Below are 19048 nucleotides of genomic sequence, written 5' to 3'. Positions count from 1 at the left end.
ACCTGTAAAGCCAGCTTCAATGAAATGTTTCCCTTTATAAAAAATTGCTGTGGTCGTGTTGTCTCTTCACAACAATAAAACCCTAACTAAGACACACATGCGATACACATCTTGAATTTTGGTCATTTTTTTTTACATCTGTTTGTTGCCTTCTCTTATCCCTCCTCCATTCCTCCCAAACTCTTTTTGTTCCCAACAGCTCCCCCCAGCACCTCCCCCACACACACACCCTTTTGTATCACGGTTCTGTTGTTGTTTAGTTGTTTTGATGGCTTGACGAATTTAATGAGGATTGCTTGCCTGCGCATAGGTGGGGTTTGTTTTCTGAAGCATAAGCCACTTGCTAGAAAATAGTCTTAATGAGCAAGACTATAGGGGGCTGAAGGGAATTCTCTCGGCTGGTGAAATGCTTGGTTCAGAAGCACAGAATCTGAGTTTAACTCAACTAAAGATCTGGGTGTGGTGTCACACATCTGTAACCACAGCCCCCCCCCGGGGGGGGGGGCAAAACCAGGAGGCCTGTGGGAACTTAATGGCCAACCAGTCTAACAACACTGCTGATCTTTAGGTTCAGTGAGACACTGTCTTAAAACATAAGGTGGAGAGCCAAAGAGGAAGATGCCCGATGTCCACCTCTGGCCTCCGAGTGCATGTGCACACACACACTCGCACACCTGAACATGTTCTCACACATACACCACACCCACAAGATTTTACTCGTGAAATGAGTTGTATATGATAAAGGACAGGCTGCTTAGGTGCTGCCCGTCAAGATCCCACGGTTGTCTCTTGTTAAAGAAGAAAATTCAACACGGAAGTCTAAGATCTGGGCCCGGAGGGCTGTTACCCCCCAAATCTATTTCTTAGCCAGCGAGCTTCAGGGAAGTTAGTCTGGCATCTCCAAGCCTCTCTTTTCAGTGGTCAAAGGGAGCAGGGGAGAGATGGCTCCAGAATGGGGCTGCTCTGCTACTTTGGGGTCTGATGGAACTCGACACACAGAGAGCCTTAGGCCATGTGAGTAGACAGTCAGAAATCAATAACTCTCTGTTCAATAAGTGATAAAGATCTTCATAGTTCCTCATGGTGCTCTGTGCTAAATTTTAGTCAGCGTAAACAGTATGGACAGAGCGGTGTCTGTCTTGGATTCTCCTAGAATGAGGTAGACATTCTCTCTCTCTCTCCCCCTCTCCCCATCTCGTGTGTGTATGTGTATGTGTGTGGTGTGTGTATATGTGTGTGTGGTGTGTGTATATGTGTGTGTATGTGTGTGTGTATGTGTGTGTGGTGTGTGTGTATGTGTGTATGTGTGTGGGTGTGTGTGTATATGTGTGTATGTGTGTGTATGTGTGTATGTGTGTGTATGTGTATGTATGTGTGTATATGTGTGTATGTGTATGTGTGTGTATGTGTGTGGTGTGTGTGTATGTGTGTGTGTATGTGTGTGTGGTGTGTGTGTATATGTGTGTATGTGTCTGTGTGTCTGTGTATGTGTGTGTATGTGTGTGGTGTGTGTGTGTGTATGTGTGTGTGGGGGGTGTGTGTATATGTGTGTATGTGTGTGTGTCTGTGTATGTGTGTGTATGTGTGTGGTGTGTGTGTGTATGTGTGTGTGTCTGTGTTCAGTGACAAGGAGGCCAGAAGACGACGTTGGATGTCCTAGAGCTGGAGTTACAGATGGCTGTGAGTTACCTGACAGGGGTACTTGGAACTGAACTTAGGTCCTTCGAAAAAGCAGCAGCACACTTAACCGCTGAGCCAGCCCTCGAGCCCAGATCTTAGCACGTCAACTTGAGTGTCCTTCCATCACGAGAGGCTAGTATGAAACTTCGACAAACAGAGCTCAAACAACTTGTCCACTGTCAAATGTAGTTCTTGTCATGAGGCAGTCTTGTGTGTGCGGTGTATCTGTTGGTTTAAGGTTTAACTGCAATTACAGATAGCCCTTCAACCAGTGGGGTCCATGGGACAGACAGACCTTTTATCTTTCAGCTCTGAAACCTTGACCTCTCCCAGAGTTTGGCATATACTTGGTGGTCACTATGGAGTTTCCCAATGGCCCCCATGATGAGTCCTATTCATTCAGTAACATGTGCACCCCAGCTCTGGGCTGAGCCCAGGGTCACTTTTAGCAGGGTCACTCCTGGCACAGCCTTGGGGGAATAGATTGAGTCCTGCACGACACAATCTTCATGCCGTGATTTACATCCAGAGGGACCATCCCCACCCCCAGATATACTGAAGCTCTCCCAGGCTCTGATGGGGTCTGACAGGCAGGCTGAATCCAGGCAGCGATGGCTACCACCCTGAGATTTCTGTTCTCTGTTTCATCTTTGATTCCAGGCTTTTGAGTGAGGCCATCCCTCACTAACCATGTGTTTGTCTGAAGTCTGGCACCTCTGCGCGAACCTCTTTCCTCAATACCAGCGAAGCCTATTGACCTTTTCTTTTCCTTCCCAGAGTATCGGGCAAATAGAACAACTCTTCATGAAAGTCGACTGCGAGGCCGTGGGGAGAATCACGTGGGTAAGTCACGTCGTGTAGATCCATCTTAACTTTGGTAAGGAATGTACATGACACTCCACTGGGAGGCTGGCTTCGTCCCTTTGGCCACTCCAAGCTGAACCAAGGTAAAGTGCTTGCTAGCAACTTTCAAATTCCTGTATGAAGGAGCTTAGCTGGGAACCTCAGTAGCTCAGGGCGGGCTCCACATAGGGTCCCCTAAAACCAAGAGTGGGAGTCATGGTCACCACTTCACCAGAGAGAAAACAGAGGTCAAGAAATCCCTTGGGTCGAAGGTTGCCGGCGGCCAACACCGTGAGCCCCTGCAGAGGGTTTGCAGCCGGGACTGTCACAGCATAGGTCCTCCAGGACTGTCACCACCATCATCATTACTCAGTTTTCAGTGCGTGGTTATGAAGAGGTAGGACATCTGCTTGTAGCACTCTTGGCCGTTGTGCCCGTCATCCCACCACCACTGTCTGGGTGTGACTTAAGTTTAAAAATGACAGATTGAGGGGCTGGGGATTTAGCTCAGTGGTAGAGCGCTTACCTAGGAAGCACAAGGCCCTGGGTTCGGTCCCCAGCTCCGAAAAAAAGAACCAAAAAAAAAAAAAAATGACAGATTGAGCAGTATGCCATCTCTATTCAGACCTCTGGTCAATTCGCCAGCCCAGTCAGATGGAAGGGTTTCCCGTTCTCACCTGGTTTCTAAAGAAGCGTTCAAGGCTCCTGCCCACAAAAAGAAAGCTAGCGAAGTGGGGGCTTGGGAGACATGGAGAGGAAATAAAATTCCTCAAGTCCCACGCTACCCACCTCCATGTCACAGGTTCAAGGCTACCTTCCCCCCCCCCCTTTTTTTTTAAAGCCACAAAGTTCCTTTTTATGGGCATCCTGCTAAAATCCTGAGGGAGGCACAGTAAAGTCCAGTAGGCAGGGGCACAGTCCCGAGACAGACATTTTTTAGATTCGTTTCTGTTTGGTTGGTTAGTTGGTTGGTTAGTTGGTTAGTTAGTTTGTTGGTTGGTTAGTTGGTTGGTTAATTGGTTAGTTGGTTGGTTGGTTAGTTGGTTGGTTGGTTAGTTGGTTGGTTGGTTAATTGGTTAGTTAGTTGGTTAGTTAGTTTGTTGGTTGGTTAGTTGGTTAGTTAATTTGTTAGTTGTGTGGTTGGTTAGTTGGTTGGTTAATTGGTTAGTTAGTTGGTTGGTTGGTTGGTTAGTTGGCTAGTTGATTAGTTAATTGGTTGGTTAGTTGGTTGGTTGGTTAGTTGGTTAGTTAATTTGTTAGTTGTGTGGTTGGTTAGTTGGTTGGTTAATTGGTTAGTTAGTTGGTTGGTTGGTTAGTTGGTTAGTTGATTAGTTAATTGGTTGGTTAGTTGGTTGGTTGGTTAGTTGGTTATTTGGTTGGCTGGTTATTTGGTTGGTTGGTTGGTTATTTGGTTGGCTGGTTGGTTATTTGGTTCGTTGTTTTTGTTTTCTTAAACAGATCTTGCCTCAAATTTATTAGTAAAAGCCTCATAGGATGCTGGTCATCTGAAAATAGTGTGAGGTGTACCTGACACACCAGTCCATCTCTCTTCACACTGGCAGAGAAGCCTTTTTCTATGTGGCCTTCACGGGAGTCTGGGCACATTGGGAGCCTTAGCTGGAGCTGCGGCCTCTGCCTTGCTTTGAACCTTCAGCTTTGGTTGGCAGAGCCTACGTCCCTTCCCATATAGCTTTGACTCTTCTTCCCAAGCTTGGGGTGACTGATGAAAGCCAGACGGCTGAGTTTGTGGCTGGGGCCCTTTGGCATCTTGGGTTTGACGGCCTAGGACTTCACAAGGACCTTGATGGCCTCTCTGCACGTGCACTCACTGCCTTTGCTTTGTTGGCCTGCGTCTTCTTCAGGCCTGTCTTGTTCTGAGACAGGGTTTCTCTGTGTAGCCCTGGCTGTCCTAGAACTCACTCCAGGCTGGTCTTGAACGCAAGGGATCTACCTGCCTCTGCCTCTGCCTCTGCCCCTGCCCCTGCCCCTGCCCCTGCCCCTGCCCCTGCCCCTGCCCCTGCCCCTGCCCCTGCCCCTGCCCCTGCCCCTGCCTCTGCCTCTGCCGAGTGCTGGAGTTAAAGACGGGCACCACCACCACCCAACAATGACTAAGGTTTCTTGCCATGTCATGTGGGTCAGGTATGGTACATGGCTAGAAACAACTGCCACCATTGTCGAGATGCCCACCTCACCCCCACACCACCCTTAGAGGAAGAGGGAAGGCAGACAGCTGGGCAACAGACCACCAGGCCCAGCTGAATATACCCCACAGTTACCGCTCCCCAAGTTGGCAGTGTGTGCTAACAATTCTATCAATGCACAAGAAGAGAGTTTTATCCATTCTCTGACGGGAAAGAGAATTTCTGAAAGCCGAAATGGCCGAGGGCTTGCCCTGTTGTGCTTTGTTCTCTAGGATACTTTCTGCACATACCTGCAGCTTGAGTACTCAGAGCAAGCTAAGGCTGCCGCTCGGCAGGCAGAGGCCTCTCTCCTGCTGCCTGCTGTTCAGCAGAGGCTGACACATGGGAGACCCGTGCTGCGCATTCTCTCTCTGCCCGATGACACCTTAATCACCATCCGAGAAGATGGCGCTATTTATTTCTGGTCCCTGCAGCTGAAGCTGAAGAGGAAAAAGCCGATTTTTGTATGTGATTTTCATTTGATAAGGGTGCTGAGTGCTACGGTTTGGTTCTATCTGCTATTTTAAAACTGGCTCCTTAAGTGGCGTGATTACATAAATTGTGCCCTGTGAATATAACATATCCGTGGCAGATTTTGCGAGTCTACAGGTTTCGAATAAGACACAAGCCCTACGAGGCGTCCAAGATAAATGCTTCTTCTTCTTCTTCTTTTTTTTTTTGCTTCTAAATTCAGATGAAATGATGAATTACACATGCTTCTGTCATGTAATTTCTCACGTGTCTTACTGAATGACAGATGGATCGGGCATCCCCGCCCCTTGGTGGTTGTACCCACGAGGCAGTTCCGATAAGGCTTTTCGTCTGAATCACTAATCAGAGACTCAGAAGCCAGCACGCATTGGGAAAGTGTAATTAGGAGAAAGGATGCCCGGCCCACTTCTGCCTCCTGCAACCCCTCTCAATCAGCAAATATTTGAGCTCCCGCAGTAAAGCAGGCTCTGTGCTGGGTGCTGGGGACAGAAAGTCCAGCATCTGCCCTCAGGCAGCTTAGAACTAGAAGGTACAACTAAGCCTCTCAGGCCCCTTCCAGGGGACAGCACTGAATTGGCTCTTCAAAGGCACCAAGTTCCTCCCCAGGAAGGAGAAAATCAATTAAAGAAAACTACAGGGTTGGCTGCTCTTCCGGAGGACCTGAGTTCAGTTCCCAGCACCCACCTAGAGCTCACAACCATTTGTATCTCGAGTTCCAAGGGGACCTGATGCCCCCTTCTGGCATCTGAGAGCACCAAGCACCCATGTGGGGCCCATACACATAGACATGCAGGCCAACACTCATGCACATAAAATACACGTAAGCTCTTTACAGTAAAAATGAAATAAACTAAAATTAAATGAATACCGTTTTTAAAGGCATATACATTTGTTTCTTTTCACCTTTCAATTCTGTAGCGCAAGTCCACCAGCCAGAAGTCCCGATGGGTGACAGACATTGTCAGCATGCCACAGTACAACAAAGTAATCATTGGGACCGGGTAAGTACAACCGAAAGGGAACAGTTCCGGTGTGAAGGGATGCCTATCCGTGTCTGAGGTCACATAAACATACACATTTGCAGTGTGAAGGCTAACGTTGGAGTCTTAAGATATTAGCTCCCATGTGTGTAAACAGAGGTACACTTTGTGTGACTTCATGCCGAGAGCTCATTATCTCGAGGATGCCCGTCTTGTAGAAAATCCTTCTGGAACCAAGAAAGGGCCACAGGAGGAAAATTAGTCTGAGTACTTTTCAAGCACACTTTATTTGGATTAAATGGTTTATTTGTTTTCTTATCCATCTAAAGTGAGTCTTGACTGCACTGGACTAATTCGCAGGGTAAAATACACAGCGCGAACATGGAGGTGCCCACTCATTGCCGTTGCCGCTGCCGCAGCGGTTGTGCGGCGGCGCGAGGTCCAGAGGGCTCAGGCTCGCACAGGGCTCCGGCTCACAGGAATGTGAACTCAGATCGCAGAGGGAGGGTAGAAGCTGAAGACCATTTTGGAGGGGGGTGGCTTTAGGGTGTAGCTACAGTTAAGGAGCAGGTGGAAGGGTTCTCACAACTCCGCCTACCATACAAGCCCCTCACTGCCGAAAAGCCCTCTCCACAACTCTCTTCCACAAGTCCCTGAGGCTCTAGGCTTTAATGTCCAATTCCATGACCAACCCAACCTATCCCCGTTATTTTATTAAATTATAATTGTTCATGTGGTGTAATACCTTATATTAACTCATCTTCAAAAATACATTTATTGAAATATCAACATAGTTGATATAATCAATTTAATATGATGATAAGTAGTAAGCAACAAATGCAAGTTTATAAATTTGGCTCAATTTGGATTTTAAAATTTTTTATTACATTTATTTTTAATCATTTTAAAAAAGATATACTGCTTATTTATGTGTGTATTACGCACACATATATATGAGTGCAATACCCAAGGAGCCCAGAAGAGGACATCAGTTATTGGCAGCTATGAGCCATCTGAGGTGGGCGTTGGGAACAGAGCTCAGGTCCTGTGGAAGAGAATCAAGCCCAGCCATCTTTCTAGCTGTGTTCTTTTTTTAAAAAAAATCATAACACTTGTATACTGGGATACAGTATGCTAATCTAATATACGATTACTCCCTGTAATGATCAAATTGTGGTGATATTTACTTTGATTGATCACCAATCAAATGCTAATCATTTTGATGTGTTATTGAGAAGACGAAATATGTTACAGCTTATTTTAAACAATAGTTACCCAGCTGGCCTATAGAAAGTAAGAATTGCTCCTCTTTCTGATTTGGTGCTCCTAATTTAAATTCTTTCCCCCACCACTCTGACCTTCTCCACCGCCCTTCTCAGTGTCTAGTGGTCCTGTGAGGTCCCTGTGCGTCAGCTCCACCAACAAGAACTCGCTGTGCACCTTTTCTTTCTGTGGCTTATTTCACTTGACACGGTGACCTCCTCTAGTCTGATTTTTGAGAAAGATGCTTACTGGCCTTGTTGTGTGTGATCTCACCACGATTCAGTGACTGACATGGCCACTTATTAAACACTCCGAGCTGGCCAGTGGCACACTTCACTGGGGTCCAGGGATCCACATTTGAACTGCATTGTGAGGAAGGGAGTGAGAGGAAATGACATTTAGCACAAGGAGGCCCAGGGCCAGGATTAGAGCATGGTGTGAGCTATCGTTTTTGTTGCTCTCACAAAGCTGTTCTCATCTCAGCAGCCCCAAGGTAGGAGGGTTGGGTCAAAGTACTAGTAATGATGTTGGGAAGAGGAAAAAGGAGGGAAGGCTGCTTGGTGTTTTAGCTAATGAAGAGCCCTCCACCCATCAGGTTCCAATCTGACGTCCTATGTTCTCCACACTAAAGCCTGACATTCTGAGTGGTCCCCAGACTTCAGACTAACCACTCTCTCACGGGTTACCTCACGGCACCTTGGTGGCTCATCTCTAACACAGAGATTGTCAGGACCCCATTTTACAGAGAAGGGACCTCAGTGGTGAGCTGAGCTCTGTGTTCCCTACAGCCAGGCTCCAGAGCCAAGGCAGCAGAAAACTGTACCAGCCCCTGATGGAAAAGAGCCAGTCATGTGGCCGGGCTTAGAACTCGGCTGAAGAGATGTCCCCACCTTAGAGAGGTTTGGGAAGGCTGGAATTTAAGCCCCATAGGGCAGGATTTTCACTGGTTGGGGGCCCCTCTTTGTGGAATCAATGGGATTTAATATACTCACACAGGGATGGGGTGAGGGGCTTCCAGTTGCCTTCAACCATGCTTGCCTTGGACAGGAGCCGGGAGTTGCAGCTGCATGAGCTCTCGAACTTGGAGCCTTACTGTCAGATCCGTGGCCTGGAAGCTGTGCCCCTGAAACTGGACTACTGGTAAGAAAGTCCATTCTAGGGAGGCTGCCTGTGGGTGGCTCGCCCCCAGGCACTAGGAACTGTTCCTTGGACAGCACTCGCTAACGCTCCACCTAGCATGATCCCACCATGTCACACGTCCCGGTGATGCTTAGCTGAGGGACTGTCCTTCACCAGCAGAGAGATGACCACCAAAGAGCCAAAAGTGGTGGTCATGGGCCTTGAATCATGCTTGAGGCAGAGGCAGGTGGATCTCTGTGAGTTCAAGGCCAGCCTGTTCTACAGATCGAGTTCCAGGACACCAGAGGCTACACACACACACACACACACACACACACACACACACACACACACACACACACTGAATCAAAAAACAAACAAACAAATAAAAGAACCAAAACTGAGTCCTGCAGTTATCAGTGATACCTTATATGTGGCCAGATCACTTGAAACTCGATCCTGAACATAATATCCGGCTTTCCCTACCTACTTACTCCCTGCACAGCCATACCGAGAGCTTTTGAATGGTGTCTTGGTCGGCTTCCTGTTGTGGTAATAGAACGCCTGAGAATGGGTAATTTATGAAGGAAGACAAGAGGTTATTTATACTTGAGGATCCGGCAGCTAGAAAGCATCATAGTGCGGTACCAGCTTCGACTCTGCTTCCGAGAGGGCGCCTGCTGCTCTGACTCACGGGGGGGGGGGGGGGGGGGACCGCTAGGCTTGATCTGTAACAAGTGTCTCTCACGGAAACTCAGGCACTCCTGGCCCACGTGACCCAAACTGCCTCTAGCCCCTACCCCACAATGCTGCTACCGTGGAGACTAAGTCCCCGCGTGAGTTTTGGCGAGGAATATAAATACCCAAGCTAGAGCAGATGGCACCCCAGCTCCTCTCATTTCCCAACTTCCAACTGTGAAGCGTTTTCAAGTCGCAGGCATGATAACCTAGTGAACAGGACTCCTCCAATGCATGCCAAACAGGGGACCTCACGCGACACCCAGTGCTGCTCCTAGCTCCGACCACCTTTCCCGCAGTGTTTGTCAAGCACACACTGTGTGCCCGTATTGCTGACTATGGGGGACACATTCATAAATCGCAAGGTCGTGTAGATTCTCTGAGTAGGTGGCTCCCACTGAAACAGCCATTCTCTGAAGCTCACGTGGCATCTCTGAGAAAACTCCCCAGCGGCGCTTTCAAACCCAAGGCACCCTGGCCCTTGGCTGTGCTGGTGCTGCACTCAGCCACTGGTGCGCGAGTCCTGAGTGACTCACGGGTGACTCTGGTGTCTTGGGCTTTGCCGCTACTCTCTGGCTCCTAAACATCTACTGGCATCTACTAGGAGTGAGGAGCCTTGCACAAAATCCTTGTCCAGAGAGCCCGGTCCTGGGCACCCACTCCATTCCTCTCCACCTGGGGTCCACAATGAGGCCAGAAGGGGGCGCTTCAAACATTCAGAGCGTAGGTACCCCACCCCAACCCCCTTTCAGGAGTTTCTTTGTTGAATGGTTGTCATTGATGGCTCCCCCCACCCCCGGAGCTGGGGACCGAACCCAGGGCCTTGCGCTCGCTAGGCAAGCGCTCTACCACTGAGCTAAATCCCCAACCCCGCTTTTTTTTTTTTTAAATCCATGTTCACTTAGTTTCTTGAAATGGCACAGTGTGCTAACATCACTTTGAGGAAGGACCATATAGGACACTCACGAGAATATGTTTTCTCCCGGTGAGATGGCCACCCCTAGGTACCTCTTCTACTCCAGGCACTGGGGAAGCTGGGATGGGAGGTGAAGACACACAGAGGCTGTGAGTCACACTTCAGCCCCCTTACCTCTGGAGAATTGGATAGGTGACATCTTTATCCACAACCACAGGGCAGGTCAAAGTCTCTGTATACACAACCCCTAACACAGCAGCATGCCATACCCAAGGGGAACACTGTCCTCACCAACTCACGTGTGCTCTGAGGGTGGAAACAGAGCTAAACAGCCCTTGCCCTCAGAGCTGTTCAGACTTTTCCTGGTCCATTCCCACCCCCCAAACCTCCAAACGTCACGTGCTTCCCGAGTTGAACAAGTGTCCACCTGCAGCCCCGAAGCTCATCTGGGAGGGAGCTAGACCTAGGAACCAATGGGATTGTCCGTTAACGATGTTGTTACCTGAAAGCCATGACCTGATGAGCTCGCATCCTATGGGAAGGGAAGATTGTCCCAAGAGTCTCAAAGCGCAATCCGAGGCGCTTCTTTGCCACTCTGAAGTAGACTCTGCCTCTTTCCGTCGTCTAGCTTCTGTCCAGAGGGCCCGATCCTCGCCACCCCCTCCATTCCTCTCCACCTGGGGTCTACAATGAGGCCAGAAGGGGGCGCTTCAAACACTCCAAGCGTAGGTGGCCCCACCCCACCCCCACCCCTTTACAGGAGTTTCCTTGGTGAATGGTTGGCATTGATTTTTTTTCCCTATGTTCAGTTACGGTTTCTTGAAATGACACAGTGTGCTAAATCACTTCGGAAACCCTTTTTGGAAGAGCAGTTTATAACGTCACAGACTAAGCAGGCATGAGGAGGGCTGTGGATTATGTCCTTGGCCCCTTAGATGCCCTCTATGGCTGGCCGACTCGTTCTTTCCGCGAGTCTAGCGGAGCAGGAGAGCAAGCACTCGGACATTATCTCCGCTTCACCTCACCTCCCTCTCACACCCAGACCTAATCACTTAGCACAACCGAAGAACCAACGTGGTATTTATCGTAATATCCTGGGAGAGTGGAGTTCTGGGAAATACAATGGGATCTACTTACAGGGGCTGGCTGCTGCGGGGAACATTAATCACGGTCTCCGAGTATTTTCATGGGAGCACATTGTAAACTAATTACCATGTTGAGGCCCCGCTCTATCATTACCCATAATGCATGATTTCAAACGTAATCCCACTCCTGTTATATGTATTCGCTCCACTGTAGACATACTCCGAGGGACACCCCAGCCCCAAAACTACAAACATAAAACAGAAGGAGGCGGGAGAGAGGATTTTTCTTTTTCTAAGATGGTGCCTGGGTCCGCAAGCACACCAGACAAGCGCTCGACCCCTGAGCTGGATCCTCAAAGGAATATTGTTAATATGAGTGACAAATGCCTGTCTCGTGGAGTCTGCAGATGGCAGAAGTCACTCGACAGCTACTTTTGACACAATGAATGAATACAGGTAGCAACAATTTTTATTATTCCAGCCTGACCTCCTACTAATCCATATGCTCGCCCAGAGAAAGATGTTGACCTCATCCTATGCTAAACAAGAGGCAGCAGAGAGCTACATAGATAGATGATAGATAGATAGATAGATAGATAGATAGATAGATAGATAGATATTTTAAAACTAGGAATATGATATCAATCTCTATCCAGGATTTCTCAAACAAAACATAAAGTAAAAGTTCACAACCTCATGTCATTATGGCATATCAGGAAAAAAGCGCTTGGCCTCATACCTACCCCAAAGGGCTCCAGTTCTGCATTAAGGAGGTGCTTGAGACTTGAACACTACCTTCCAAGAAGGCTTTATGGTGAGCCCCACCTCTCCAGCAACCTGAGAGGTGAGGACCCCCTCCTCCACCCCCTCAAGCCTTTGACCCTAGTCCTGGGGAAGGGGATGTATCTGAGAGGTAAGGCCCCTGTTTGGGTCTTTACTTCCCACTTGTAAAGGGTGTGTGTTTGTGTGTGCACGTGCACATGTTTGCCCCCACACACAAGTGTCCCTTCAAGAGTGCAAGCACATGCAAAGTTGAATTTTTTTTAAATCTATATTTTAGAGCAGCTACATAGATAGATAGATAGATAGATAGACAGACAGACAGACAGACAGACAGACAGACAGACAGAAGCCAGAAGTGAGCACCAGACCCTCTGATACTGGAGTTACAGATGGTTGTGAGCCACCGTTGTAGGCTCTGGGAATTGAACCCAGATCCTCTGGAAGAGCAGCCAGTGCTCTTAACCACTGAGTCATCCTTCCGGCCTCAGAATGTACGTTTTAAGTAGACGTTAAAGGAAGCACACTCGTGATTAAATGGGAAGGGGTACTAGTGAAGGGCCAGAGAGATCAATGCAGAGCGTATTAGCAGCTGTTGTGGGTTTCTCGCTGGTAAAATGTGAGCTTTGCTTAGTGGACATCGGGTTAACTTTTTAACTACCGACTGGCACGTAGTGGGTGCTCAATAACCAGCTGCCTCCATCACTGGGATTCTCCAGCCGGGCAGAGCAAAGGCGGCCAATAGAGGTTGCAACAGGGATGTCGAAGAGGAAGAAGTCAAGGCAGAGCTTCCTGGGAGGCCAGCTGGGGAATGGATGCTGAAGGAAACTGAGGCCTGAGCCTGTGTCTGGCTGGAAACACCATACAACGTCCCTGAGACGCTCACTTTAAGCCTCCTGAAAAAAAAAAAATAAAACCTCCCTTCCTTTCATCTTCCATGATGAACCTTTACATTCCTCACGAGACACAGCTGATCTGCTAATAAAAACGCCATTGTTCCCATATATTGAGAAAATAAAGCAAGATAAAAAAAAAAAAACCCTCTCTCTAGTGCTAGTCAATACCCCACCGATTCTGTTGTCGTTAGAGCATCTGAGGCTGGATAAATTATGGAGAATATAGTCTCACTCCGCGTCACGACGGTCTTCTTCCTGCATCACAAGTGGCAAAAGCACCACACAGGACAGAGCAAGTGCATCTCCGGCTCATCGGTACAGCCAGCCCCCTCCCCCATCGCAGGCCTCTACCCTCATTACCTCCTCCGATCCTAATTAGCTCCCAAAGGCTGCACCTCCAAACACCATTAACGTATGAATTCGGGGGCTAAATTTCCAGCCCAGGAATTCAGAGAGGGAACAACAGCATTCAAACCAAGTCATCCAACGGGCAGCAGAACTGCTCTGAGAGCCGGTGGTGCGTGCTGGTAATTGGAGCACCTGGGAAGCAGAGGCTGAGGACTGAGGTTTTAAGACTTGTGGGGGCGGGGGGGGGGCTGTATACTGAGTTTTGAGCTAGGCTGGGCTGCACGATGAAGCCATATCTCAAATAAGTAACCGAATCACTAATAAATTAGATAGGTGGGTAGGTGGATGGATGGATGCATGCATGCATGGATGGATGGATGCATGGATGCATGGATGGATGGATGGATGGATGGATGGATGGATGGAAGGATGGGTAGATAGATATTATGTATATGATACAGATGGTTCATAGAGAAATAGATGATTTATAGATAGGTAGTATTAGATGATAGATACTAAATAGATGGTAGATAAATAATAGGTAAATAGATAATAGGTAGTGTGTAGCTAATCTATAGATAGGCAAATCTATAGATAGATATTGATGGATGGATGGTAGAGAAATAGATAATTGACAGATAGTAGGTAGAGAGATGATAGTATATAGATAATAGTATGTAGGCAATAGATGATAAATGGATGGTTGGTAAATAGATGATTGATGGGTGGTAAATAGACAGATGGATGGATGATAGATCAGCTATAGTTACTCTCTTCAATCCACTGCAACCGAGCTCTCCCCTTCCTTGCCCACCTCAAGCATCTCTTCCTTGGGTACCAACAGTGCTTGCACTAAGCACCCTTCATCAGTTCCTGAGCTCTCCTGACTTGGCACATCAGTCATTGTGGTATTTGAATGAAAATGAACCCCATAGTCTCCTATGTTTGAATACTTGGACTCCATTGGTGGAATTGTTTGGGAAGGACTCGGAGGTGGCCTTGGAGTTGGAGGGAGTGGGGGTGCGGTAGGGGGTGGAGATGGGGCAGGGAGGGGGTGGGGTTGAATGGGGAGTGGGCTTTGAGGTTTCAAAAGACTGGTACCAGTGCCATTGTGTCTCTCTGCCTCAATATGCAAGCTCTCAGCTTCTGCTCCCCTCAACTTCTCTGCGGCGCTGCCATGCTTCCCTGTCACGGTGGATTCTAACAGTCTGGAACCGTAGGGAAGCAAACCCTTACTTCTGTAAATGTTTTAGTCACGGTGTTTATCACAGTAATAGAAATTGAGACAGAGTCAGCCTGGTCCTTGATAGACTTTCTTTGTCTCCCTCCCCAGACATTTCACTTCCCACTTTCTTTTTCCAATGTGAAGAGGTTTATGAGAGAAGAGGAGAGGAAAGGAGGCTGACCATGGGCACATGGAGGGAAGGAGTGGGAGATGGGGAAGGAAGGGACAGGGACAAAGAGGGCATGAGAAAAGGAAGAGCAAGAAAGTGCAAGAGTTCCACTTCCCACTTCCTTTCAGTCGTCATGGCGTCTTTTCCCAGCCCACCTCTGCAGGCTCCTTCCCTTCTCCCAGACGTCACATCCTTGGCGCATGCTCAGTTCCTATTCCTGGTCCGTTGTACTCCTCCCCTTGGCGATCTCCTCTAGTCTGTTTTAAACACCGGCACAATGCTTGTGACTCCCAAGTCAATGTCTCTAGCACAGACCTTTCTCCCAAATTTCTGCCTCATACTTATTCAAGTACCCTCTTACCCTTGAACCTCCCCTACCTTGAAGTCTGGCAGAGTCTTCAAATACTACCAGTGACAGTGAGCGGTTCTCACTGTTTACACTCTGTCTCCCACCCCTCCTCCTAAGGCTCAGGTTCCAGCCCTCTGGGTCTTTTGTCTCTCCCTGCACCCCTGAGTAGCATCAACCCAGCCAGTATCCAGTTCAGTGCCCTGTCGCTGCCCATACACTGCCCATCCACCTCTGACCACTAGCATGCCACAGCCCCCAAATCCGGATGTATCATTTCCTTAAAGCCTTTGCTAATCCTCTGAACTGAAATTAATTTCTTCTCTGAGACCTAGAGTATTTTATTTTTATCTCTAGTGCCAACATCAGTCTTGTATCACAGGGACAAACAGTCACTCAGCAAAGACAGCAGTGGGACCGCTGTGGGCCAGACACCTTTCTGGGGTCTTCATGCTCTTCAAAGTAGTGAGGATCGAAATAGGAGGAGATTGCCAGTGAAGTATAAATACCAGGGACTAGGGACATGGCTTAGCTCAGAACATTCTTGCTGTGCAAGCCAGAGGACTAGATCCCAGCACCCACAAAAAAACCAAAAAAAAACAAAAAACAAAAAACCAAAAAAAACTGCATGTGGTGGCCATTTAACTGTAATCCCAGAGCTGAGAATGCAGAGACAGGGAGATTGCAAATCAGTGAGCTGCAGGTCCAGTGGGAGACCCAGTCTCAGAAGACTGAGTTAAGAGGCACTGAAAAAGACATGCGCATGCGCGCCATCTTATTTGCGCATGTGCGTGATGGATGGTTTTACTTCCGTTTTGTCGTTCATGTTTGACCTTAAATTTTCTGGAGTGGTTTCTTCCTCACCCTGAACTTAGTCTTGTCTGTCCACTTATTTCTGTAACACTGCCCTCTCACAAGACCCCATCTGAGACCCCATCCTTTCTTACCCGTGCTAGTTGGTAGATCTGCTTTCTAGAGCCCCGTTTCTGGGCGAGTCTGGTTATTCTTTGCTCCACAGCCTTCAGCAGATCCGGTGGGCTTTGGCTCCCACTGCAGTGAGCATTGGTGCCTGGCATGGGGGCCACACCCCGTCTGAGCATCTCTGAAATGCAAGTGTGAGTAGAATGCCTAATGGATTCTGGTCTTAAATTCCATCCAAGTGGAATTTAAGACACATGCTGGTCCTCTCAAGATTTGACAGTTCCCACGAGTCTCCGAAATGAGCCGCAGCACCTAACTGACCTGGCTCTGGCGCTGGCGGCCTCGCTAGGCTGTAGTACCATTAATTCTGCTCATAATAAGCATACAGTAAGCCAAAGATGACCTCCTGTCTTCCCTAAGTTGGGCCATGTGTGGAATTGTTATTTCTGGCAGTCTAGCAAAGATCTAATGGCCGTAACCAGTCGCATTTCCACACGCGCTGTAATCAGAGTGGCCTCTTTCCCTTTCATGTGCTCTGAAAGGGCCAATGGCCCCTTGTCCACAGTTTCCCATCCACCCAGGTCGCCCATCACCTTTCATAACAGGAGTCAATGATTCTCTCCATCTTGAAGAGGGAGCCAGAAGATTTGTTTTGTAATTCATCCTTCTGCATCCCATAGAGGGGAGGGGAAGAAAAAAGAAGAAAGGCTCTTTGAAAATCAAAAGCGGTTTCAGTGTGGAGGTGGTGAGGTCATCGGGACTTCGAATGCTGTGATATGTCAGAAATTGCCCCCCTTTGCTTTTTCTGCGACTTGGAAAAGTTCAAAGAAACAGAAACTGGACTCGGTCCAGACACAGCTGGGCATTTGCAACTTCCCAGCCACCCCCATCCCTGCCCCCACCTCCGTCCCCCTCCCCTCCTTCTTCCCAATGGCCTTGCTCGGAGCTTGCCCTGTCCTGGGCGCACTGAACTCAGGGTGTTTGACAGGCTGAAGCTCTTGCCCATTGCTGCATTTGAAGCTAGTAAATTCACTTTTGTCAGCCTCGACTCCCAAATGAGATGGTTTCTTTGCTTCGGATATCAATGGTAAAGCCTGTCGACTATCAGTTACAGCCAAGAAACCCCAGCAGAAGGACCATCCGGGGCTAAATGTGGCCTCCTCCAATCTTAAAAGGAAATTCGGCATGGTTACTGTCTGCAAGGGCTGCTGTTGCTAAGGGGCCAGGCTGCCCGAATTCTCCAAGGCTTTGGCTTCTTGCCAGAGCCTTAGAGCAGTGTGAATAATTTCTGGGCTCTTTTACTGAGCTGGAGGAGGCATTTTGGGGGGGCAGGGGTGAGAGCAAACTGTCTTGGGAGTCTGTGTCTCTTAAAGCACTGGGTCATTTTATTCTTTGAAGTAGAATCGGAGACTGGGTGGGGGAGGGTGAGCCAATCTCCACTTCAGGCTGTTCTTCCCGGTTTTTTTCCAAGCATCTTCTGGGGAAAAAACAATCACACTGGTACCCAGAAGCAAAAACGCACTTCATGCTGTGTCTTGTCTGCATGCCCCAAGGGTACTGTAGAGGGTGTGGATTTCAGTCCGTAGAATGTACCGTACTTCGCAAAACTTAACTTCCTTCCTATTTTGAGTCCCTACCACCGATAATAATATCAGCTACGTTGAGGATTCCTCAGTAATGCCACTTTCTAGGGCGCTTTGATAGGGCATTGTCTACTCTTGATCAACTGACCACATAGGGAATACTAGGCAGATTTCTGTCACTATAACACAATACTTGGGATAATCAACTTATCTTTTTTTTTTCCCCCTCGGGGCTGGGGACCGAACCCAGGACCTTGCGCTTCCTAGGTAAGCGCTCTACCACTGAGCCAAATCCCCAACCCCGATAATCAACTTATAAGAAGCGAAAGGTTATTTGGATTCACACTTTTAGAGATGTTAGTATTGGCGCTGTTACAGACCAATGGTGGTGTAGCATTGTAGTGTATGGTTGAACAAAGCAGAAGGGAGGAGACCACAGGTCTCCCGACCCCTTCAGGGTCATACGCACCCCACCTCCCCACCCCAGTGGCTAACGATTTCAGGCCCTGCATCATTCAACCCGAGCCTCCGCACACAGTGGCCCACGCCAGCCTCTTTCTGACTCCGGGTTTTAGCTTTCTGTCATACCTGGGTTCACAGCTGAAAGGTTTCCGCCCCCTAGCCAGCTGCATCCATTACTCAGACCTGAGGTTGAATAACATGGCAGGTGGATGAGCAGGAGGAAGCTGCTCACACATGGTAGACAGGAAGCCACTGGGTCTAACTCTAACCTTGATAAACTGCACGCCCAATGGCTTACTGCAAATGGTGGGTCTGGTCCTTCCTCCCAGAAATAAGACTCAGACTCACAATGTATTTACAAATACCTTAGCCATGTAGCTAGACTCTTTTCTGACTAGATCATAACTTAATATAATCCAGTTATTCTGTCATGTGGCTGGTACCTACAGCTGTCTAATTTCATCTTCCCAGGTGAATCTCCTGCACCTGGCTCTATCCCAGAATTCTTTCTGCCTTCCAGAATGTCCTACCTTCTATCCTACCCTTTCCTGTCGGCCATAGGTTTTTAATTGACAGGTGACACATCCAGACAATGCACAAGATACTCTCTCTACAGCTTAACTCCAGCCAAACCCTCCTCTCATGGGTTCTTATTACCTTCCCAAAAGGCACCAGCAGCTGGAGACCTGTGAGGATCATTTCACATTCACCTTCACTCCTCTTTGGATGCTCACTGCCTTCCTGCCCACACCTGGCACCCACACCTGCCACCCACACCTGCCACCCACACCTGCCACCCACACCTGCCACCCCACACCTGCCACCCACACCTGCCACCCACACCTGCCACCCCACACCTGCCACCCACACCTGCCACCCACAGCCTTCTTTGCCTCCCTTCTCTTGTAGTTCCTCTTCACCCAGATTTCCTCCAGCTTGGAGGGCTCGTTTACTCTTGGGAAGATCTTCCCATTATGCCTGCCTGCCGAACCACCATGTCCTTGTTCTCCCTGACTCCTGCT

At 48.5% G+C, this 19048-nt stretch overlaps 1 protein-coding gene across 4 annotated transcripts in view; it reads left to right on the top strand.

Moving 5' to 3' along the window:
• Positions 1-19048, top strand: part of Wdr95 (WD40 repeat domain 95) — a 129458-nt gene that overhangs the window by 14133 nt on the left and 96277 nt on the right. For all 4 annotated transcript variants that reach the window (XR_015634203.1, XM_087579522.1, XM_087579521.1 and 1 more), the window contains exons 5-8: positions 2458-2523; positions 4937-5167; positions 6114-6196; positions 8486-8578. Coding sequence is in view for 3 of the 4 variants with exons in the window: in XM_087579522.1 (XP_087435648.1) it covers positions 2458-2523; positions 4937-5167; positions 6114-6196; positions 8486-8578 (473 nt within the window). In the remaining variant the exon portion in view is untranslated. The remainder of the gene's footprint in view (positions 1-2457; positions 2524-4936; positions 5168-6113; positions 6197-8485; positions 8579-19048) is intronic.

The sequence above is a fragment of the Rattus norvegicus genome, chromosome 12 (genome assembly GCF_021556685.1).
Source record: "Rattus norvegicus strain SHRSP/BbbUtx chromosome 12, alternate assembly SHRSP_T2T, whole genome shotgun sequence".
Taxonomy (NCBI): domain Eukaryota; kingdom Metazoa; phylum Chordata; class Mammalia; order Rodentia; family Muridae; genus Rattus; species Rattus norvegicus.
This window is presented reverse-complemented; position numbering and strand designations above follow the sequence as displayed.